Source organism: Manacus candei, unplaced genomic scaffold (assembly GCF_025592945.1).
Source record: "Manacus candei isolate 608988 ecotype Guabito, Panama unplaced genomic scaffold, ASM2559294v1 h1tg000027l, whole genome shotgun sequence".
Classification (NCBI taxonomy): Eukaryota; Metazoa; Chordata; class Aves; order Passeriformes; family Pipridae; genus Manacus; species Manacus candei.
Window position 1 is genome coordinate 9,358,834 of NW_026138075.1, and position 24,353 is coordinate 9,383,186.

General features: G+C 38.3%; 1 protein-coding gene across 7 annotated transcripts in view; it reads left to right on the plus strand.

Moving 5' to 3' along the window:
• The window catches only part of MCTP1 (multiple C2 and transmembrane domain containing 1), a 188,455-nt gene that overhangs the window by 24,117 nt on the left and 139,985 nt on the right, over positions 1–24,353 (plus strand). For all 7 annotated transcript variants that reach the window (XM_051789361.1, XM_051789363.1, XM_051789362.1 and 4 more), the window contains exons 3-5: positions 15,838–15,980; positions 17,427–17,506; positions 18,215–18,320. In XM_051789361.1, coding sequence (XP_051645321.1) covers positions 15,838–15,980; positions 17,427–17,506; positions 18,215–18,320 — 329 coding nt within the window. The remainder of the gene's footprint in view (positions 1–15,837; positions 15,981–17,426; positions 17,507–18,214; positions 18,321–24,353) is intronic.

The window sequence follows — 24,353 nt, forward strand, 5'->3', positions numbered from 1 at the left end:
TTTTGTTTCTTAAGGGCAAAATACAGAAATTGCACTTGGTACTAGGACATCAAGCTAGGACCCATTCACTCATGACTGAATGCCCTGGCTGCCATCCACTGTGTTTCTACTTATTTTCCTTTATGGAGCTACCTGGAGTGAGTTTTTAGGAGCACCTGCAGCATTTGAATTGAGGAGACTTTACACACATTAGTCAGGCACTTAGTGGATTCAGATGGCAGCTCAATAGGAAGTGCACAGAAAGGGGCTTGATTTGGGTAGTCAGTTTTGTCTAAATTTTTTAACTATAATAGCAGCTTTTTTTAATTCATTGTTTAATATATCACTGGTGATTAACATATCTGGTGGTGTTTCACTAAGAAACTGGGCATGTAAAACTGGTTTCTTACTGGAAGTTTATGTGGGTGCAGAGGAGATTTAGTGAGTTCACGGAAGAAAAATCCACAAAAGACATTGAAATGCCCAGAAAACACATCTCACTCAGGTCTGTGCTGCAAATTCTTGATGCCTAGGAGGGCATTGGAAGGATATAGTATATGTACATGTCCTCTTGTTTTTCCATTAGCATCTGCTTACAGCCCTCTTAGAGACAAAGGACTGAACTCACAGGACCTTTGCTCTGGGCCAGTATCAGTGTTTCTGTGGCACTGCTAGCATGCTGCAGCAATGCTTATAGCAGAGATTACAACACAGAAAGTGATTAGAGGACAGTCCGCAGAAGGGACTGTGTAACAATGTATATTCAAATGCTAAATGGAGCTACTGAAACAGATGTGATATATATTAACACATCTTGGAATATTTATTCCAGGACTGTCTCAAAGGAGTCTTACACTATAAGTCTGTAACAGCGCCTAACACCCCATTCTTCCAAAATCTTTCTCAGATCCTCTGCTTAAGTCTGACAGTTGAATGTTTTGCAAGTACTGTGAATTTCACTCTCAAATAATACTTGAACTTGAATTTCAGTTCAGTTTTAGCTTTTTGTTTTTCAGTTTTTGAACTGCAGTTTCACATAACTTTTTTGGAAACCTGCTCCTGATTGTATTGCAGTTTTAGAATTCAAAGCTGAATTCTCTTGTCATGCATGTTCTGCACAATTTTTCTTCCCCAAATTTATAAAAAGAGATACCACAACATTCTCAGAGGAATAGGGGGTAGATTAAAGCTATACTTATGTGGCTAGAAATACCAGCATTAATCATAGCTATTAGTTGATAAATGGCACCACTGACAGTCATAACAAAAGAGGAGCACAACATTCTTTATGAGAAGACCAGCATCTTGCTGTTGTCTTCTCAAAGGACTGAATATCCTTCATTGTAACAGGCAGTATTATGTTCAGGAAACTTCCCTTGTCCAACCACTGAGGAGCCAGTCTGACGGTCACACTCGCATCACCTGAACTAGGACCGAGGTCCCTTCACAGCTACACACCCCACACTCACAGTCAGACCGGGTTTCCTTACCAGCTTGACCCTAGATTTCTCATGGCAGAGTATCAGACATCCTGATCTTTAAAGTTATTTAATCTTGGTGCTATAAGTAAATCACAAAATAACAGCTTGAGCTGGGTGCCTGCAAGGAGGGAGGATCCCAAACAAGGAAACCCTGGGCTTTTATACCCTTACAGTCCAAAAGTCTATGGGTCATCAGCTCCTGCTGTGTGTCTGAGTGTCTGGTCCCAGTACCCTTTGTTATGCAAGGGTCAGCAGTTCATGGCCTGCTTACACTGCAGCTGCACACTGTGAAATGTATTCCTCAACAATTAATGCTATGTTGTGTGCGGTATGACAGAAGGAAACGTAAGCTTCATTTTAGCTCCTTGTCTTCACAGGAATCCTGTTGTCAGTCTGATCAAGCTTTCCTTCCACGTACCCTGCAGCTGTGGTATCATAACTTCACCTAAGCTATGAGATGAGACAGCTTACATTTTAGCTTCTGGCAAAATCCTGTAGTAACCTCAGATGTTGTTTATAACATATTATCATGGTTTAACCCCATCCAGCAACCAAGCACCATGCAGCCGCTTGTTCCCTTCCCCACCACAGGGGTGAGGGAGAGAACTGGAAAAGTAAAAGCAAGAAAACCCATGAATTGAGGTACAGTCTAATAGGTAAAGCAAAAGCTGCACATGCAAGAAAAACAGAACAAGCAATTAATTCACTGCTTCCCAGGGGCAGGCAGGTGTTCAGCCATCTCCAGGAGAACAGGGCATAAGTTACTTGAGAAGACAAACGCCATTGCTACAAATGTCCCCTACCTCCTTCTTCCCCCTCACTTTATATACTAAGCATAATGCCTTTTAGTATGGAATCTCTCTTTGGTCAGTTAGGAGTCAGGTGTCCTGGCTGTGTCTCCACCCAATTTCCTATAGACCCCTAGTATCCTCCCGAGTGTGCCAGTACAAGAAGAGGAAAAGCCGTTGGTTCTGTGTAAGCACTGCTCAGCAGTAACAAAAACATCTCTATATTATCATCACTGTGTTCAGCACAAATCCAAAACACAGCCCCATACTACCCAGTATGAGGAAATTAACTCTATGCCAGCCAAAATCAGCATACATATGCTTTATTTAAGCCCATCCTGAAGTACACTATACACTTGGTTTGATTTAAAAATTTCTTTTCTGAGACATTGTCATTTAAGATTTGGAAAACCTGTGTAATGTTGGACCTGGTAAGTTCATTAACAAGATAACTATCACCTATATCTTTCTGATTTCCTTTTCAGTTTTGATTTCTCATTTGCTTTTTGTCATATAGAGTGCTTGTGTAATATCACGTACATTTTTAAGAGCTTTTTCTGGAGTTAAAATTTTTGGGTTAAAAAGTCCCTTTTGATTTGTTGCTGGTCTCTGACTTCTTGCATGTGGAGTTTATGTGGCTACTTCATTTTGGTAACATATCTTTATAGATGTTTGCAGTATCTTAAATGGATTTTTAAAGCAAACAAACAGAACTTTCCCTCTTATGATTAATCTGTTTTTGCTTTAGGAGAGGCTCATTTTGAGATGCAAACTGAGATGTTATAGCACAGTTGGTGAAAAGGGGAATTATCTCTTAGTCGTTGGCTTTCTCCAATTCTCTTTGGTCCAAAGAAAACATCAAAATATTCTTTAAGTGTTTTAAGTATGCTTACCTCACAGTGTCTCCTTGTTTCAGTGGAGCATGTGATCCACTCTCTTTCATCCTTTTTGAGAAATGTATAATGTTGGTTTCTTGCTCCACTTCAGAAAAAACTGGGAAATACATAGCACAGGTTAATCCCATAATGAATTTGTTGCCTTCTGCCTTTAAAATTTATATTATTTTTTTTCTTTTTTTTTCCAAAGTGCATAAATATTGACCTGCTCTTCAAATAGCAATAGGAAAATACTTGTTCTGAGCACAAGGGAAACATTTATTGGCATTTTCATGATGACCAGAAGTAGTGTGCTTTCTGGTTGAAATCTTAGAGGAAGAGTTCCTGGAAACAGCTGTTGATTGCCATCTAAGATCTTGACCTCTAAATGGAAAACATTACCAGATCTCTGTGTCTGTCTCTGCAGGAGACAGTTCAGTAATGCTTCCTAAGGCTAGAAAACGTGTCTTTGTAGAAAGAGCTGAGGGCTTGATCCTTAAGTGGCTGACTCTGATACTGAAACCCGTATCCAAAAACGGCAAGAGGAGTGCCAGAAATAGTGCACTTAGTGCTCTGATGCAGTGCAAAGGCTTGCATTTCAATTTGATAAATTTACCATTTCTGATATGAAATATTTATAACAGTAATAAGTTAGCTGCTTAAATTGAGAATAACTGAGAGAGATGACTGTCAAAACCAGTAGACTATGAAGAACTGTAATAGTCCCAGAGTATTCACAAAGACTTTGCTTTTTATCTGGTGAGTAACTCTGTATACATCTGCATTTTCAGGATCTAAAAAATTAGGTGCCAATGGGATAACAAACTGTGATGATTAAGTAACCTTTTAATATACTCCTGATTTTTGTGCTAGAACACAATGTTGAAAGCAAATCTGTTTATAAGGCAATGCATTTAAAATTATTGAAAAGACTTTTCATTATAGCCTAACTACAGAGCATACTATATATGTTTGAACTGTGGGTTTCACTGATATACCATACTGAAATTCTGTCCTTCCTTAAAATACAGTGCATAAACTGTAGCTTTTTAGATTGAAAAACTTCATTCTTAGGGTTTAGGTAACCAGGATTATGAATAAATTTTGTTATTGTGAAATATTGCTAAGTCTGTTGCACAGTTGAGAAAGATATGAACATGCTCCTGTTCTTTTTCCTGAAGAGGTGAGATGAGAAAATTATTGGCATAAATCAATAACTTAGTGCTCACGCCATCTTTCAAATTTGGCAGGTAGTCACAAGGCAATAATCAGAGAAATGCTATTCATACTGTAACAGCTAGACAGATGCCACATTCTTTTTAAAAGTCCTTTTGGGCCAGTATTCCTGTCACTGATTGTGAACATTCATCAAACTAGCTCTTTACATTTTTCTTTTAATGTATTAAAGAAATATATAATTTGAATGCTGTAATACAAAAGAAATCAGATATCATTAGTTTTTGGATCAACATCAAAGGGTTTCTATTTACATTAAATCAGAATGGGCAAGAATGTTATTTTATACAAAGGTGTTTCAGAAGGGTTTTATATGAGGTAAAATACACTTAATTTTTAAGAACTCCTGCAAATGTGAATGTCTAAAAGAACTAATTTTTAAATGCTCAATTTCCTTATCACAGAGGATAAGATAACTGAAAGAAATGGCAGCGTGGCATACTATTTACTCTGGAATTCATGTAAATATATGTAGATAAATTTGACTGCATTCATAGAATGCAAAAATTTTTATAGGATGTTTTATGTAAAGGTACATACTTGTTAGCTAGGCAGTGGTTTATGTGTGCACTTGAGTAAAGATGACCAGGGTTCATGAACAGCCTTCCGTCTTTCTTTTTTTTCTTCAGAGAGCAGTTAGCCTTGGATAAAGAGAATTGTGGCTCCAGATTTAATTCTGATTATTAATAGGTACAGTTCAGCATTGCTCAGTGTGAAAACTAGACTGGGAAAATACTTCTCCATTTCTTTTCTACTTTGTCTTAGCCTTGCTGCCATTGTTTTGCTCTCTGCAGCAGTGCAGTGATTTCTCTTTATCTTGCAGCCTGGCATCCTGCTGCTTGGCAGCTGTGGAGGCCAGTGATATTTTTCTACTCCCCAAAAGGTAGCCAGATCTCACACCAGAGTCCTGGTGGCTGTGACTCATACTAGTCATGATGGTGATGGGATGTAGTGTCCTTTTGTGATGTAGAAAGCATGGATGGAAGAGCAGAGAGGAGTAGTGAGATATGGTCTTGTGCACTCCTCTCAGTGTACTGCCACAGCTTTGTTGGTCCTTGCACAAGGTGCCAAAGTCTACTTAAAGATGGGCTTTGTTGATTTGGTTCTTTCTGCTCTCAGCTTGACCTGCTCTCACTGCCAGGTCCCTCACTCCATCCAGCAAAAGGCTCCTACTTGGTCTACACACAGCATTTTTCTTCTAATCTGGATTTCTGTTTCTATCATTGCAAGGAATTATGCACTTTAGGAAGCGGTTACCTGTTAGGGACTTTACTGTCCCCTTGAAAACTTCAGAGGGAACAGCTTCTCCCCTTTGCCTGGGAAGCTGGAAAAAACATCAGGCCATCATTTGAACCTTAATAATTGATCTCTTGTTCACCCTAGTATTTCTGTAAGCATTTGAGGGACTGTTGCATTTCTGTTAACGCACTGTGGCTCTTGTTTTCTCTCCTCATATTTCCACCCCAAGAAAAAGAAAACATTTGAGGAAATTGCATGGCAGCCTTTTAAGAATATGGCTAAATGCCTTTTCCTAAGCCTTTAGGTTTATTCCCCTAGGAAGATGGACCATCTTAAGTAAATTGTGGGAATATTAACTAATTTGAGAATATAGCTTAGCAGCTAATCCTGGACATTTTACAATGAAAGTTGAGGGCTATTTAATTTAGTGAAAATTTTGATTAAACCCCCTCAAAAATATTAATTCCCCAGACTGAGATTTGTTTATGGGAATTATGGAGCCTATGCAGAAATATTTATTGATATGACTGAATGGATATCTGTAAAACCCCAGCACCCAAGCTACGGGCTCACTGAAGGGGTTTTACTTTAAAAATTACACAAGGCTCCAACAATATCTGCCTTCTGGATGTATTAGAAGAGCCTTTGATTCTTTTAACACCTTAAGAGAGAGCACAGAGGAGAAAGGCTGCCCGCATTTTCTCACGGGGTACTTTTACTGGTAAACTTTAGGAAAAAAGAGTACTTGGCAAAAGTTTAAAGGGTAACATTCAACCAAAATAAAGCATTCCACAAAACATTGACTTAGCACATGCTAACCCATACAATTTAGGAAAATACAACCCATCTGGTCTCAAGCTACTCAAAATATTAAGAAAGGAGATTAGGAGACGAAGAAGAAGTAAACAAAGAAAGAGAAAAAGAGAAAATTATAGCTACCACTGGAGTCCTGTGCAAGTCCAGCTTCTGTGTGTCCAGGTGGCAGGGTTTGCACAAGCATGGACAGCACATGTTGCTGTTTTGATTTGCTTTGGCCTCCCCGTGGCCACACCCTCCCCCCCCAGGGCAGGACTTCTGGTGTGATATGGGCGGTGCTCCCAGACTGTTTTTGACTGACAGCTTCTCCAGGGTTGCCCAGTGAGATTTGCAGAGGCTGGGGTATGGAATAGGGCATTACCTCACCTTTGTGAAATCCAACCTGTCCCTTCTTCCTATCCCCAGTCCCCTCAACACTTGAGTTGCTCTGAGCCAATAATAACCCAGTGTCCCGCAATAGCAGAAAAAATAGTTATGAAATGCAAAAATAGCTTTCTAGATTTTTCAAGCATTTTGTGATTAGTTGCTTTTAGGTACTCAAAATTGAAACTGTCCGTTTGCAGTACTCTAGGAAAGTTCATATGCAGCTAAGACAGTGGTTGTGTGGAGATGGACTGTGGGCTAAATAGGTTTATTGTAGTATCAGAAATCACAACACATATTAAACAGCAGGCTTCCTGTGTATTTTAGGTGCACTCTAGATTTTATGATTACTTAATTCATTTCTGATCTGATTGAAGTAGATAGCAGAATCTCCATCAGTGTGAGTGGACCAGAATTTCTGCAGCTGTAACAGTTACGTGTGTAAAATAGTGTGTAAAATATATTAGAATCCTATAAAAATGAAATAGAAAAAACCCAATAAAATAATCTTTAATTTCTTGTGAGAAGTGCTGTTAATACATTTCTCATGTTTTCTAGAAAAGGCCCTTTAATGGGTTGAGTTTTACAATTAAAAATAGAAATTAGAGAAACTCTCTGGTAAGTGCTTATAAATAGCTGTTCAGAGGTGATCTTTGGGGCATTTCTTTGTATTTTGGTTACAGGTCAATTTAGAAGAATAAGAGGGGATTCTAATGAAACTTGATAATACAGTGTAACATAAACTGTCAGTAAGAAATGATGCACCACATTGAGCAATGTGGTGTTCCTGCCCATGGCAGAGCCATTGGAACGAAAGTGATCTTTAAGATCCCTTCCAACTCTATGAGTCTGTGATATAACTTATTACTTAGAGGAGTCCAGCTCTCTAAAAATGCTTTTTCCAGGTATTTTCCCCCTTTCTTAAGACATCATAGCTCTTGTGTGCCCATTCAGCTAAACTCATGATCCAGTATGAGGAAGCGTAAATTTGCTATTCAAATTTGTTTGTAAAACTTTCCTGCTGTAGTGACAGCCTTGCCACTCTTGTTGAGTACAGGTAGAGAATGCTTTTGGATTAGCACATCAATACAGAGAAATCAAGATCAGTTTTTAGGGCAGAATCATTCCGGTCTTACCTACCTAAAGTAGTATTTTGAACTGTGTATATGTCATTTCATGTGTCATTTACAGATCCACTGAACCGTACAAAGTAAAGATCTTGTATTATCTCAGTCTGTCACCTAGTTAAACTTCATACTGGCTACACTTTCATTAACAGCATTTCTAACTGCAAGGTGTCCTTTCCCTTTTGCTTATGTTCAGGAAGACATTTTTAAAATAAAAGAATCCATTAGTCCCAGCTTCTGCAGTCTTTTTGGTCTGACTTCTCCATTGATATCCTTGAAAAATGTTTAGGAAAAAAAACAAGGAAAAGTGTTTACCAGGGTAGTTATTTTTTCATTGTTATGAAAATAAGTTTGAAAGTATTAACTCATCTTCATATCAGGAGTATGAAAATAGATAATTTTTAATCAGCATACTGTATCTTGACTTCTAATGGTGCTTGCCTTCTGTATTGATTTTTAGGTGACTTCGTACAGTGATATCCTTGGTAGCTTTCAATGTAATGATGTGAGAGTTTTGCCAATGGGAGAGTTAGTTCTTCTACTGTAATTAATCCTTTTCTGATTGCTGTTTGTCATTGATACTGTTAGTTTGTTGCTCTTCTCTGGACCTGCTCCAGGACCTCAATATCCTTCCTGAACTGAGGGGCCCAGAAGTGACACAGTACTCCAGGTGTGGCTTCACCAGCACTGAGTACAGGGGAAGAATCACTTCCCTGGTCCTGCTGGCCACACTGTTCCTGATCCAGGCCAGGATGCCATTGGCCTTCTTGGCCACCTGGGCACACTGCTGGCTCATGTTCAGCTTCCTGTCAATCCAAACTCCCAGGTCTCTCTCTGCCTGGCTGCTCTCCAGCCACTCTGTGCCCAGCCTGTAGCACTGCATGGGGTTGTTGTGGCCAAAGTGCAGGACCTGGCACTTGGCCTTGTTGAACCTCACCCCGTTGGAATCAGCCCAACTCTCCAACCTATCCAGGTCCCTCTGCAGAGCCCTCCTGCCTTCCAGCTGATCGACACTTCCCCCCAGCTTAGTGTCATCTGCAAATTTGCTGATGATGGACTCAATCCCCTCATCCAGATCATCAGTAAAGATATTAAACAGAACTGGGCCCAACACTGATCCCTGGGGGACACCACTAGTGACCAGCCACCAACTGGATGCAGCCCCGTTCGCCAGCACTCTCTGGGCCCGGCCCTCCATCCAGTTCCTGACCCAGCACAGAGTGCCCCTGTCCAAGCCGTGGGCTGCCAGCTTTTTCAGGAGTATGCTGTGGGAGACGGTGTCAAAGGCTTTGCTGAAGTCCAGATAGACACATCCACAGCCTTCCCCTCATCCACCAGGTGGGTCACTTGATCATAAAAGGAGATCAGGTTGGTCAGACAGGACCTGCCCCTCCTAAACCCTTGCTGGCTGGGTCTGATCCCTTGTCCATCCTGTAGGTGCTGTGTGATTGCACTGAGGATGATCTGCTCCATAACCTTGTCAGGCACTGAGGTCAGGCTGACAGGCCTGTAGTTTCCCAGGTCCTCCTTGCAGCCCTTTTTGTGGATTGGCGTGACATTCGCCAGCTTCCAACCATCTGGAACCTCCCCAGTGAGCCAGGACTGTTGGTAGATGATGGAGAGTGGCTTGGCGAGCTGTTCCACCAGCTCCCTCATCACCCTTGGGTGGACCTCATCTGGTCCCACAGACTTGTGAGGATCCAAGTGGCTCAGCAAGTCACTAACTGTTTCCTCCTGGATTACAGGGGGGCTATTCAGCTTCCTGTCTCTGTCTACCAGTTCCAGAAGCCAGCTGTCTTCAGTACAACCTGTCTTTCTGTTGAAAACTGAGGCAAAGAAGGTGTTAAGTACCTCAGCCTTTTCCTCATCTTTGGTGACTATGTTTCCCCCCACGTCCAACAAAGAATGGAGGTTTTCTTTGCCCCTCCTTTTGCGATTGAATATTTTGCTTTGGAAAACTCTTGTCGTTTTTACACAAAGTACTTGATGATCCAAGCTATTTATAATAGCTTCTGTTTCCCAGTATGTTTCTATTTGCTTATCTTCTGCTATTTGTCTCATCACTGCTTGAGGTACTATGATTTTCTATTTGCAGTTACCCACCATCCTTCATAATTTAGATGGGCTTTTAAAGTTTTAGCTAGCTTTTTGTTCTGGGCCTGGTACTCTGGGGTTACATCTGAAAGGTTCACACATTTTAAAGGAGTAACTACTAGGATGCTTTTCTGTGCCACCTTTGTAGCAGTTTTATCTGCTTGTCAATTTCCAGTCTTAGTTGGTATGTTTCCAAACTGATGACCTTTACAGTGCATAATATCCACTTTGATTGGTAACTGAACACTTTCCAGTGATTGTTTAATGACATCTCCATACTCGATAGGAGATCCTTGTGCTGAAAGGAGCCCTCTTTCTTTTGAGATAGCTCCATGGGTGTGTACTGTTCCAAATATATATTTAGAATCAGTCCATATGTTGTTCTTACCTTCAGACAATTCTAGGGCTTGCTGCAGAGTGATGAGCTCAGCTTTTTGTACAGAGGTATTAACAGGTAACGGGTTAGCTTCGATGACTTCCGTTTGGGTTACTACTGCATACCTAGATTTCTGCTCTCCTTTGCACACAAAACTGCTCCCATCTGTGAATAGTCCCCAGTTTGGGTCTTCTGTTGGAGTGTCCCTTAAGTCTTCCCTGCTGAAGTCAACTTTCTCAATGGTCAGGAGACAGTCATGTTTTAAGGCCTCTTGGCATTCTGGTACAGATTCAAGAAACATAGCTGTGTTCAAGGCAGTAGTTGTTTTCAGTTTCACATCAGCCTGTCTCAGCAGGAGAACTTGATAGTTATGCATTTGATTTGGGGACAGTCAGTGACCCCTCCTTTTGTTCTAGGACAGAGAAAACCATGTGTGGAAAATAAATAGTTATTTTCTGGCCCATGGTCAATTTCCAGACTTCTTGTATTAAAAGTATAGTTGCTGCTCCAGCTGGAAGACAGGTGGGATATCCCTCACTTACATTGCCCAATTGCTTGGAAAAATATCCCACAGCCGTTTTTCATGCCCCCAGTCTCTGAGCTAGCACTCCTAATGCAAAGTATAAGCGTTCATGCACAAACAGTTCAAAAGGTTTGGCCAAGCCAGGTAATCCTAATGCAGCGGCTGACATTAGAGCACTTTGTAAGTCTTTGCAAGCCATCTGGCATTCTGGAGTCCACTGTAGTATCTCTTTAGGGTTTCTTGGGGCCTCATATAAAACTCTTACCAGAAGTCCATAACTAGGAATCCGTGGCTGATACCAATCAACTATTCCTAAAAATATTCTTAATTCACATACAGACCTTGGCTCTGGAGTTTGGCAAATCATCTCTGTTGTTTAAATTCTGAGGCTTTGCAGTCTCTTAGAAATGGTGAATCCCAGATATGTCTGGCAATTTGGGCCTTCTTCTTGGATACCTGTAACCAGCTTGTCCCAGAAAGTTTAGTAAACTTATAATCATTTCAGTACATCTGGTTTGGACTTCTGTGGCTATCAGTATATCATCTACATACTGCAGCCAATGTGATTTTTTCATTTTCCTTTTTCCATATTTCCAATTATTTTGCCAGTTGATTTCCAAACAAAGTGAGGTTATTTTTGAACTCTTGTGGGAGGACAGTCCATGTTGATTGGGTTTTACGTCCTGTCTAGTGACTTTCCCATTCAAAGCAAACAAAGATTGACTTACAGTTGCAAAGGGTGTGTGGAGGAAAGCATCCTTAAGATCCAAACCAGTGTACCACTCATTAGATACCTTAATTGTGGTTAGAAGTGTATAAGGATTTGCTACCACTAGGTAGGTGTATTGCACTTGTATTATTAATAGCTCTTGTACTAGTCTGTATTCATTAGTATGTGGCTTTTTACTAGTAAGATGGGAGTATTATATTTTGACTCACATTCTCTTAGTATCCATGTTTGCACACATTTAGTAATTAATTCCTCTGACTCTTGTCTAGCTTCTAATTCCGAAGGATATTGTTTCTGCCATACCAATCTGATGCCTGGTTTCAGTTGTATTCTGACTGGCTCTGCTGCTTTTGATCTCCCTGGAATTCCAGAGGCCCACACCAATGGAGTAACAGCTTTTTCCACCTCTTCTGGGATTTCCTTTGTTGTGTTTGGTTGTTGTAACAACACAAAATCCTGGGCAAACACCATTTCATTATAAAAAATTAGATACTTGTGTTTGTCATTTTCAAATATTATCTCTTCCTAACAAAACCATTGGGCATTCAGGCCCAATATATAGAAATTGATGTGTTAACCACTGTTCACCTATCTGGAATTTTTAAAGGTTGGAAAAAATGGCAAAGTTTTGCTTTCCCAGTTGCATGGTGGCATTTACAATATTTTGGCTCAGAGCCCTTTTGCATGTATTGAGAAGAAAATAAACTGCCCTGTTTAAAATCAGCGGTTCATTCCTCAGTGTCTAGGTGTCAGCTGGAGGTGCCTTCCCTTTGTGCTTTATCTAATATAATTTTAATAACATAATTGCCTTTGGAATAGTGTCGTTCATTCCACATATGTGTGATCTCTAGTAACTGATTAGTAGCTTCCTTTAAACTTAATTTTTAACATTCTGCCAAGTTAGTGGATCAAAAATGATCATCTGCTGTCCCCTGCTGGATTCCTTGAGCATGCATTCTTTTTCCTTGAGCATGCATTCTTTCTCCCTTCCTCTCTTTCCTCTGAGGTCTCCCCATTTTTCCAAGTGAAAAGCTTTGTCTCAGTGGAGTCACTAGAAATTGTTGCCGAATACCTCCAAAATTTTAGGGGAATAATAGAACCCTCAAACACTGTCTTTTTAGTATTAGAAAGCAAGACATTACGTTATTTGCAGCATCGGGTGTGTATGTGGCCAGCAAAAATCCTACCTCCATACGGACACCAATACATTACTTTTTCACATGTTTATATATTTTTGACAAACAAATTATTATTCAGTGGTTCTTAATTACATAATTATCTTTCATTAGTTACTATTCTACCCTCTATTGATTATTAATTTCTTGCTTTCTATGCTAATTAAGTCCACATCTTTAGTCTGTTTAGTATTTTTTTTCTTCCAGTAGGAACCTTCCAGCACATGTACTGAATTTTTTGTTAATTCTTTTCTTTTTCTGCTGGTTTCTGCAGAATGTCCTTGGTGGTTCATTCCACATGTCCAACAATACATCTTTCTCTCTCGAGCTTTGTTCATTGAAGCGCATCCAAGTTAGTTTAACAAAACTTACAGTTTTAGTACTTTTCCCAAACTATGTTCTCACAAAAGTAGCTTATAACAATTTTTGCTATATGCTGGCTAAAAATGATATGAGGCCTAATACAATTTAGGATTAATTAAAACAGCTAATTAAAAGTTTAATTAAAACTGTATATTAAAACCAAATATCAGAAAAACTGTATCATTCCAGCAGTAGTTTGACTTTGTTACATGGAGTGAAGGGCAGAAATACTGTAGAGGAATATGGAGGCTTTCACATCGTCCTTTCCATCTCACTAGCTCAAGTTATAGCAGAGCAGTCTCAAGCTCCCCTGTGTTCACTGTTGAATACTGTTCAGCTAACAGTTTATCATCTTCCAGCACGTAGGGACATCCTACTCCTGCATCTTTAAGATTTCCTTCTTGAAGTATGTAAAAAATATAATTTCGTGATCATTATGCCCAAGATGGCTTCTGACCACCACATCTGCCACAGCCCTTCTCTCTTCAAAACAGCAGGTCTACTGGGGTACTACCCTGGTAGCCTCACTTACCAACTGCAACAGGAAGTTATCTTCCACATGCTCCAGGAATTTCCTAGACTGCTTCCTCTCTGCTGTGTTTTCAGCAGACAGCTGTCAAGTTAAAGTCTCCTACAAGAACAAGGTCTGGTGATCATGAAATGTCAACCAGCCACTTAGAATATGTTATCTGCCTCTTCAACCTGATTGGGTGATCTGTAACAATCCCACCAGAATGCCTTGTTAGCCTTCCCCTTGGTTCTTACCCATAGGCACTCAACCTTATCATCACTGTCCTTGAGCTCTATACAGTCAAAACACTCCTTTAATGTAGAGAGCCCCCTCACTGCCTCTCCTTCCTCACCTGTCCCTTCTGAAGAGCTCCTGACCATCCACTGCACTCCAGTTATGCAGTCATTTCATCATGTTTCTGTGGTGGTCACTATGGCATAGCTTTCCTGCTGCACAGTGGCTTCCAGCTCCTTCTGTCTGTTACCCTTATTGTGCATTGGTATAGACGCACTTCAGCTGGGCTATTGATTTCACCCCCAACGCTGGCATACTGCCTCCAAGCTGATGTCTAGTGAGCCCAGTCTTGTCCCCTTCCCCCTTCAAACCTAGTTTAAAGGCCTCTCATTCAACCCTTCCAACTCACAGGCTAATATCCTTTTCTGCCTTTTTAGATGCTGCAGGCTGTCAGGCGATGACTGATTTTGCCCTCTCCCACCTTAGTCATGCAAGAATTCCTGGTACAATCAAGGGATGCTTCACTGCCAAACTCTTTACACAAAGACCAAGGCCTAACAGGATTCCTGAGGTTGTAGAGTGGTCCCGAGGAGCAGTGGGATGGGTGCACCACGCCATGGTGTCTATATTCAAAATATTCTTCACGTTACAGAGAATTAATTAAAATACCTGATCTTTGCCTTCAAAATCACCACCACTACTTGAATAACCAAGGAACAAGTTAGTTGTGCTAGACAAAACATTTTTATACCACTGAATTGTGCCCCAGTAATTGTGGATGGAAATGACTGTAACCCCATCAAATATGAGACCCTGGTTTCCACCTCTATAGCTTTCTGAAAAGGAAATAAAACTTTAGGTAAAGAATACTGACATCTTCTGGCTGGATGAAATAATGTAAAGAGCTGGAGTCATACCCTCCTAATTTATGTTTAGAAGAATGTGTTGCAATTTTAAAAAAAGTGAATGACTGTATTTCCCAGTAGATGGAAATGCAAACTTCTAAAATATGTCAGGCTTGTGAAAAGCCTTAATAGTAAAAAAAAAAAGTCTTGTCTTGTAATTTTACTGCTGTTCATGAAGATACAACTGTTATTCATGCTAGAGTTATTGTTTATTTTAAAATAGTCTTTGATCAATTAGTCTGAAATGTGCTCTTGGATTACTGCTATTCTCGATGCCCACCCAAGAGTCCTCCTTTCACCAGTTGTTCCCTGTGACACCACGTCCAAGTTCCATGTATTCTCTGTTCATGCCATATTTAACATTTTTCTTTCAGTACCCTTCAGAGTTGTCTTTCTGGTCACAGTTAATTGTTACTTGGTTGTATCAGGGGGCTTAGGCCTGTGCTCTCTGGTGAGTAGGTGATTGCTGCAAGAAGTATGTTGTGAACTTTATGGACTGACTTTAGAGTTGATTTTCTCGTTGTGAGTGTTGTAGGAAGTGAATCTTTATGGAAGAGGAAAGCCTGGAGACAGTAAAGTCAATGAAAAGTTACACTAGTGGTGTCTGTGGACTACGTGCCTTTTGAAAGGCACAAGATAATTAGATTAATGTTTTACAGGAGTAATTTTAACTATATAATCTAATTTTTGTGGTTGCATTAAGATAATATCCTAGCCTTCAGAAAGACATAGTTTAGTTAAGTAAAACCAACACTGCAGTAGCCAGTATTTCATGTGTGACTTTGGGAATGGATTGCAAACAACAGAAAGTGATGCAAGCACTTGATATTAACAGAGTCAATTACCTGAGTAATGACATCCTGGAAAATAACAGATTGTGACAATAAAAAATTCTTTCATCTGATGCTGTTTTCGGTTTGATTGTCTATAGAAATTACTTTTAGTTCTGTTTGAAGTAATTTAGTCTCCATTCCCTTACTGTACTACAAAGATATAATTAATACTATATGTGTCTTTAACAGGAACCAGTGATCCATATGTCAAGTTCAAACTTGGAGGAAAAGAAGTATTTAGAAGTAAAACAGTACACAAGAACCTCAATCCTGTGTGGGAAGAAAAAGCTTGCATTCTTATAGATAACCCAAGAGAACCATTGTATATAAAGGTAGGACACTCACTATCTTACATATGTCGGACAAATTACAACAGAAGAGTTATTGAAAGAGTTTAATTTTGTGATTTTTGTATACTGAAAAGTTTATTGTACAGTAGTGTATTACTAAAGACTATTATTTAAATTATGTCTGTAGAATGATGATATCAACATTTTAAAAAGTGATAAATACCACAAATATTTTTGTTTATTTGAGGTCATCATTGTTTTGTATTTCTTTAGTGTGATCTTAGCAGAAGGACAGCGAAAGTAAACTGTCTTTCATGGTGATGGCATGTGAGGGGCTTGTGCTCACATACTTGCATTCAAACCCTTTGAGTCCTGCAACAGAGTTGTAGCCTTTGGGCCATAGGATTTCTGTTACTGCTGTCTTAACGCTGTCCATATTACGGTATTTGTGGAAGATGAACCTCTTTGCCTCCTGGAAAAGAGTTAGTGTAATACAATAGTTGAAATATTTGCATTAAAATTGAAGAACTTGAACTTAGTCCTGTCATAGCTCAGTTAAAGGTTCTCCTTACAAGATGTTCACAAGTCGCACTTTTACTTAGCTGAAAGTATATTCTGGTCCTCAGAAATCCTCATGACAATGCTTACCAAAAAAAATTTAATTCACCTTGAAAGTAGATTTTGATAATTGACACTTTCCCTTATTTTTTTGTGTCACAATTTTTTTGTTGCCTTGTTTATTTCCCTGCAAATCTGCCCCCAGTTTATTTGTTGTTCTTTCTTCTGACTTAGAAAGGTGTAACCCATCTCAGCTTGTACTATTCAATGTATTGGCCACGGATTCCTGTCTGGATATCAGTAAATTTGTCCAGGTGCTCTCTCTTTAGGTAGGAAATTAGCAGGCAGGGTTCTCATAGTAGATTATTAAATGTCATTGTTTCCTTACACGTATCCATTAAATTTTAATCTTAGATTGTAATATTTCTAACCCTAGAAAATTATAGAACCTTCAAAATGTACAATTATATTATTCCTAATACTGATGCAAGTGCTGTAATAACCCACTTTTCATAACCATATCCTGCCCTCCTGCTTCCATTTTGCAGAATTGATAAAGGAATCAATGTATAGCAAATCAATGATTCTGCTTAACTTTAGGTATTCTTTTGATCTTCGTTCTTTCAGTGCCAATGTTTATCAGAATGCTTTTTTTTTTTTTATAAAATTGATGTTGTTCACATATGTAGTCTAATAGTAGTATACACCACTATGTGTCTCTACATGATGCAGTCTGACTTTTAAACAAGCAGTTTCAAGCTTGATTTCTGGCCGGAAAGTTTCAGGTTGCTTTCAGGTAGCCCTCGTTTAACAGGTGAGAAACATGAAGCTGTAACTCTGGAAAAGGAGTTTCAAGAACCATTCATAAAGTCAGAAAAACTCAAAAGAAAGAAGATTTCTAGTACTAAAAAATGCTCCTGTGCATCTTAGGTATTTGACTATGACTTCGGACTTCAAGATGACTTCATTGGTTCAGCATTTTTGGATCTCACGTCATTGGAATTAAACAGGTATGGCACAAACAAGCCTACAGAATATTTCTATATGGCTGTCTGCTAATATCATGTTTGTGGAATTGCAAATAGAACTTTATGCTAGAAAATAATTATACCAGAGAATATTCTGGTTTGGAAGGGACCCACAAGGATCATTGAGTCCAACTGTTAAGTGAATGGCCCATATGGAGATGGAACACACAACCCCGGTGTTGTTAGCACCATGCTCTAAATAACTGAACTAATCTCAGTGTTTCTGTATAAACCTACTAAACTAACCAAGGAAAACCACAAAGTACTTTATTCTGAATGCTTATGTATTAGCTGATTATGAACAACATTTTTATAGTGTCTATGGAGCAATTAGTTTTATAACCACTTTAATCTCGGTTTTATGCTGTCTTCATTCACAGCATAACCACCTACTGTTTGACTTTCTTTTTTCTGGTTTTTAATCCATTAATGTTAAAGTTCTGATTTAATTTCTTCAGTACATGTAAGTACTTAACAAGTAAAACCATTTAGTATTTTTTTATGAGCATTTAGACAGAAATACTTTAAAGTAGAAATAGGGCAAATTTGTGACACTGTTTTTAAGTAATTTCTTATAAATGGAGATGCCTTTAATTCTCATAATTCAGAAATTTCATTATCTGTGAAATATATCCATAATATATCAAAATAATGGAAATCAAAATAAATGCGTACTTTTTTGTCTCCTAGGCAGACAGATGTTACCTTGAGTCTGAAGGATCCTCATTACCCTGACCATGATCTGGGAAGTATATTCTTGTCGGTTCTGTTGGCTCCAGGAGAACAGCGAGAACCGGTAATTTTAATATTTTAATAAGTGTGATCGCTCCTGTGATTGTTCTGTGGTTAGATGACTTAGAGCACAAGAGTAAACCTCAAATTCTGAGATTAATTTGATTTTTCTAATTCTTAAAATAACAATGAACGGTGTTTCTGGTACAGTACAGCGTGCTTCATCTGAGTTGGATCCTTCCTGAGATAGTAATGAGGAATCCAGATGGATCGTAAATTTCAGATAAAGTCAGTTACAGGTGCATGGTGCTGATTAATATGGAGAAACATCAGTAAACCACTGCTTAAGAATTTTTGACCTAGTACTGGTATCTCTAGGTAAGAATATTTGATTCCTATTCCATGCTGAAAATAAAGCTGAAGAAAGGTAGTGTTTCTGCTTTTTGACATCTAACGTTAAAGTATTATTTGATGTTTATTAATTTCCTGTTTACATTTCAATTATGAAATGGTATGATTTTCTAGGTTTATTGTAGTTTCTTCATCAGTCTTAGTTTTCTGAGCTGCTTAGTTGTAAGTGAAACTATTTTCCAGTTTTCTAGGTTGTCCTAGTTGTGACAAACTCTGTCTCTAGTTGGATATATTTTACTAGCTTTTTGTGTGTAGACTTTTGACTTGGGTAGTATAACTGCGGCAGAAATAGAAGAGATGATATCTCAGAGGTTGTAAAATAATATGGATTCCTCTGCCTTCAGAGAGGCTGCAGTGAACCACGTGGACCTTGCAGCTAAATTTTGCCTTAAGCAAGCTGTTTTCAAATTAAAGAAGAAATCGCTGTTAAGCAATAGATCCTGTAGAGGCAAGGTAGCGGGTTTTTTTTAATGCCAGTCTCTTTGCCATACCGGCAGCCACCACTGTGCAGCCACTCAGAAACTTTGTTCAGAAACTTTGCCCAGGCACTCGGGCACATAGACACACACCATGAACCCCACCCCAACCCCCAATGCCACCAGACTTCCAGAATCTTCCGGAAAGAAGACTGCACATGCCCAGAACTCATCCAGGAGGAGAGATTGGGGCATTACTGGAAAAACTCCCGATTTTTGACCTGTTTGCGGGCCCCCACCTCTGATGGGCCAGGATTATGTATCATGACCACAGACCATGATCACCCATGCGTGGCTGGAGCCACAGGTGGTGATATCTTTCTCTCTTTTCTCCTATCTCTTTTTCTCCATTTTTGTCTTTCTGATTTTCCTCCCCTAAGATGACCATACAGTCCAGAAGAGCTACGCACCCCTTTTCCAATCCATTACCTTTTTTCTCCAGTTTTGGTTTTAAAGCACATTTTAATTAAATTTGTCGTTATATTGGTTATTTAGCATCATTTTGCTTTAATCCTCCCCCAAGGTTGCCCTGCCTCAGAAGTGGGTTGCAACAGAGGCCAAGGAAAAAGCATTAATCTGATTAAATTTTCCATGGATACGGTCAACAACATGGTTTTTGTAAGAACATTTATGTTTCTATATGCTGCAGTGTAAGTCATCATCCTCTTGCATACCTGAGGACTACTGCAGGTTGTAATAGTTCTTTTTCCATTTTTCTCCCAGGTAACATTAAGTAGCGTAGTAAGTCAGTTACTGGAACTAGATGTTTGGTATTTGGTATAACCGAGATGATGTAGAGTTTTGAAAATGGGTTTCTTCTCTGTTAATTTGCCTCGTAACATTTTGTTAGCACTTAATAGAAATAATGGAATATGGTAGTAATGTGAATCTAGCTTATTTAAACAGTGTATTTTACTTTTTTTTAAGCAATATGTTTGTCCAGACAATTTAGAATTCTGTCTTGCAGATTTGCACCACAAGAGTGTTACTTAAATGAAAAAATTTATTTAATTTTGGATTTTTTTTTTTTGTACATTTAGGTAAGACCAGCATTTCTGAGTCAGATGGTAATTGCACTGTTTTTCCAAGTGGTTTTGGCACTATCCTACCATAATCCTAAATCATGTAGCACAGAAATACTGTATTTTTATGTGGGACATCATTATGTGGACAGCATGTTAGTTTCCTTTTTTCATCATACAGAGGATAGCACTGCGCTGCTCCATGTTGTCAGCTCTTATAGAGAGTGCGCTCAAGAAAATTACAGGTGAGAAAGTGAAATTAAGACACTACAGTGTAGCTTGTCTTTCATAGGGGTGTTGGTGATTTAGCAACTGAATGTCAAAAGTATTGGGAGCACCACAGACTTTCTGGGTAGCAACTTTTTTCATATCCAGCTGATTGGTTGTAATAGGAGGAAGAACTGGGTTTGTGCTATCACGCATTTCATTGTTCACTTTTTTAGTTTAGCTCAAGTGAAAAAATTTTCTTCCCATTCAAACTGTTAAATGGGACTTCATTCTGAAAATGTCCAAGATTCCAATTAAGAATCTGGTTCCTAATCTGAATCTTAATACTTATTGTTAGAAACCAGTCTTTCCAAGATACAGATCTCAGAGCAGTTCTGGCAAAGTTGCAGTAAATTCAGAGAATTTGTATCACAGTGCGAGCAAGATAACTTACAAAATTAATATTGAATTACTGTATATGAATGTGTTAAGGGTTTCATAACTAAAGACTCAATTATCTTTTACTCAGTAACCATATGTAACAGTTATTTGTTAGATTTTTTTTTTACTCTAAGGAGTAGATATGTTGCAAAGTGTATCACTCCAATTAAACTGTTGTCTTTGGTTATTTTTGAAAGGTTTTGTAATAATGAGGATAATTTTTATTGAAATTAGTATGATTGAGATCAATAAATTTTCAAATGTTGTTAAAAGATCAAGGCTAATTCTTGTCCACTCTCGAAATGTGCACCATATAAAGCAGCAATTAAAGCATTTCGTACATTCTCATGCTTGTTTGAATGATGCTGCTCCCCCTCTACTTGGATATCTCTATTTAAGTAATAATTCAAGTGTGGTTGAAATGTATAGATAAAAACCTGTGAACACCTTTAAATATGCTTTAATGACTGCTGCACAGAAGACATGCTGTCTCTTCACATTATGTACATTTTTTTTCTAAGTAATTTCAAATTTACTTAAAGCCTATTTGTTTGATATCCCCATATAGCTTACATTTCAAAAATACAGTTTCTTCTGAATAGGTTTTGTTTTGCTCTGGTGATAACTTGTGAATTCCTTGCAACTAAGAGTTGCAAGTCATTAAGTAATTAAGATAATATTTTTTATTTTTTTACACCATTTACATGTTGTCACACATAAAGATTTCAGAAATTAACTGCAAGTACTTATATTGAAGGTACTATAATTCCATATATTTTAAATGAGAGTGTTATTAAAACCACTGGGAAATAAAAAGAAAAAGGAATAGCTTCAACAGAAGAAGTATTAGCTTTCCCATGTAGCCATAGAAGCCACATATCCTGTATTTTGGGCAGGTCTATAGCCGTATTTCAAATTGAGACCTCTTGAACAAGATGACGTTTGTGATGTGTCCTTTGGTAACCTGATGTGGATGATACTTTCCAAAGAGATCCTTTCACTGCCTGAACTGCAGTGAGGCTGTTTTGGAGGTCATGCATTGATGTGCAGGTAAAGGAAAAGTTTTTTGAGGGTGTGTTTGTGTGGCTGGAGGACAGGTCCTGTAACAAAGTGCTATATTGACATTTCAAAATAATGTAGCTGTATGTTACAGGAAGATGCATCTTCTTACACTGCATAAGAAATATTGATGCTGATGGAGGATAAGGTACTCCAAGCGGAAGTTTGAACTTAAATGAGACAAAATGGGGGGCCTTGTATATTGCCACCTGTCTGTAAGAGAGGTATTATTGCAAATGATTTTAAAAATAAGCGGTCAGTTTGACAGAGTAATAGATTATTTTGTTTTGGGTGAAACCTTGAGATGTGAAAAGAGATGAGAGAGAGATTTGATCCACAGAAGAACATTTTCTTCCTTATCTTTCTGGAAAAAAATTCTGATGAAATTCAGATTTTCTGCATACTGACTGATAAGGTGATCTTGGGAATTATAGCTGGAAGGTCCCATTTCCTCAGATCAAAACATTTCATTTTTGGATTCAGATATCAATTAAGAATGTTAACATATACATATGTTCATATAACTGTATGTAAAATTGTATTACACTGACTACGAAAGGGGAGTATTTATTTTGGAATCTGATGGACTGTGAAAAACAGTGCTTAAGTAGTTTATGATTGTGTTTTTCCAGTAGGAGAATATTGGACATAATTTCAATTAAGGGAAATTCAATATACTAGTTTCATAAGTAAGAACACAATATTAGATTTTGTGGTACATTTTATGTGAAGAAAATGCAGAAGTAGCCTGCAGTTATTAAATATTAATGTAAGAGTATGGGCAGGTGAACAAATCAAAATTTCTACCAAATCTTGTCTCTGAATATCCTTGCCTTTTTCTACCTGGTGCTTGTTCTAAAGACATAAAAATGTGAACATTTGAAGTAATAATCTTGTAACTTCTTATTTGAACTATGTACATAAATAGAAACATAGCATTTCTGAAGTTATTAGAAGTCCTATTCTTTTGATTTTTGACAAATGAAAGCAATCTGATTAGTTCTGATTTTTGAACAGTCACAAATTGTGAATAAATTTGATTCATGAATTATTCTTATAGGACAATAAAAATTAGAAAGTTTTTAATATTTGTGTCCATTTCCAGCCTAACACAATTAAGTTGCCATAACACTAGTTACAATAATTCATTTGCATTTGCTCTCTGCTGTTAACAGTAGATTAATGCAGCATTTTAATTTTATTGCCTTGAGAGGACAGATAACTTAGGTAACTACCGTAAACTAAAAAGATGTAAAATAAATAAATATGGGAAAAGTATGTATATATAAATGTTAAAATACGTGAGCTCTAAAATTCATTAATTTAACTCTATTTATAAAAAGTAGTGTGTTTATGGTTTACTTTCTCTATTTTTCCTTTTGATGACCTTCTGAATTTCTCCTTTTGATGACCAGTTTAAAAGAAGTCAGAACCAGCAGTTACTCATTTTTTTTCTTGGACCTGCTCCAAAGAAGCTTGTTTTGTTTCTTTAATCTGATAGTGTTCTATTAGTATTCCCTTTGGATACATGTAGTGCAGCACATGCCGGTGTGCTGTTTGTAACTACATGCATGTGTACAGGCTTCTTGCAAATTCTGTGTGGTGTTGTAGTTGTGGGTACCACAGTGCATGTGAGTTTTTCTGTCTCTTTCTCCATCAGCATTCAGTGCACGGATTTCACCACTGGAGAACTTCCAGTGACTGTGACTTCTTCAGAGCTGCACGTCACCCAGGTCTTCACTACAATAGCTGTTTCCTGCCTGGGTCTTACAGGCAATTTCCAGCTACAGGAAATGACAAAGTTGGTAGCTTGATGAGAACTGTTGTCTTGGAACCAGCAGAGATTGAGGACAACTGTTCACTGCTGGCAGCCTAAGAGGCATAGCAAATGGAAAAAAGGAAGCCAAGTGCTACTTGGACGTTGTTATTTAATGAGATTAAAGTTCAAGGCGTATTTTTTTTCCTAAAATGATCTATCTTAATTATGCTTAGGTTTTTTACTTCATATGAAAATATTAACAACATTAATATGCTGTCAGTTTGTTTGCTGTATTAAATCTTATAATACACTATTACTATTTATTTGTTTTTTGTTTGTTTTATTTGCCAGAGGGATAATAATATAATAGGAAAAAAAAGACAGAGATAGACTCAGGGCATGGAATATTTTCAGATTAAAAAGTTCCACGTAGATCATTCATCCTGATCTGTCCTATGCTATATATTTATTTTACTGGCTTCTAAGGGTGATTGGTATGGCTTCAGCTTATCTTGCTCTAGCTGGTAACGATACCAGTGTACTCAGCAAATATGGCATATGTTTCTGTAGCTACAACTCAAACTGAACTCCTCAGAGTTGAAAGAATCATAGAGTTGTTTGGTTTGGAAGAGACCTTAAGGATCATCTAGTTCCAACCTCTTCCATTAGACCAGGTTGCTCAGGACCGCATCCAACCTGGCCTTGACCACTTGCCAGGATGG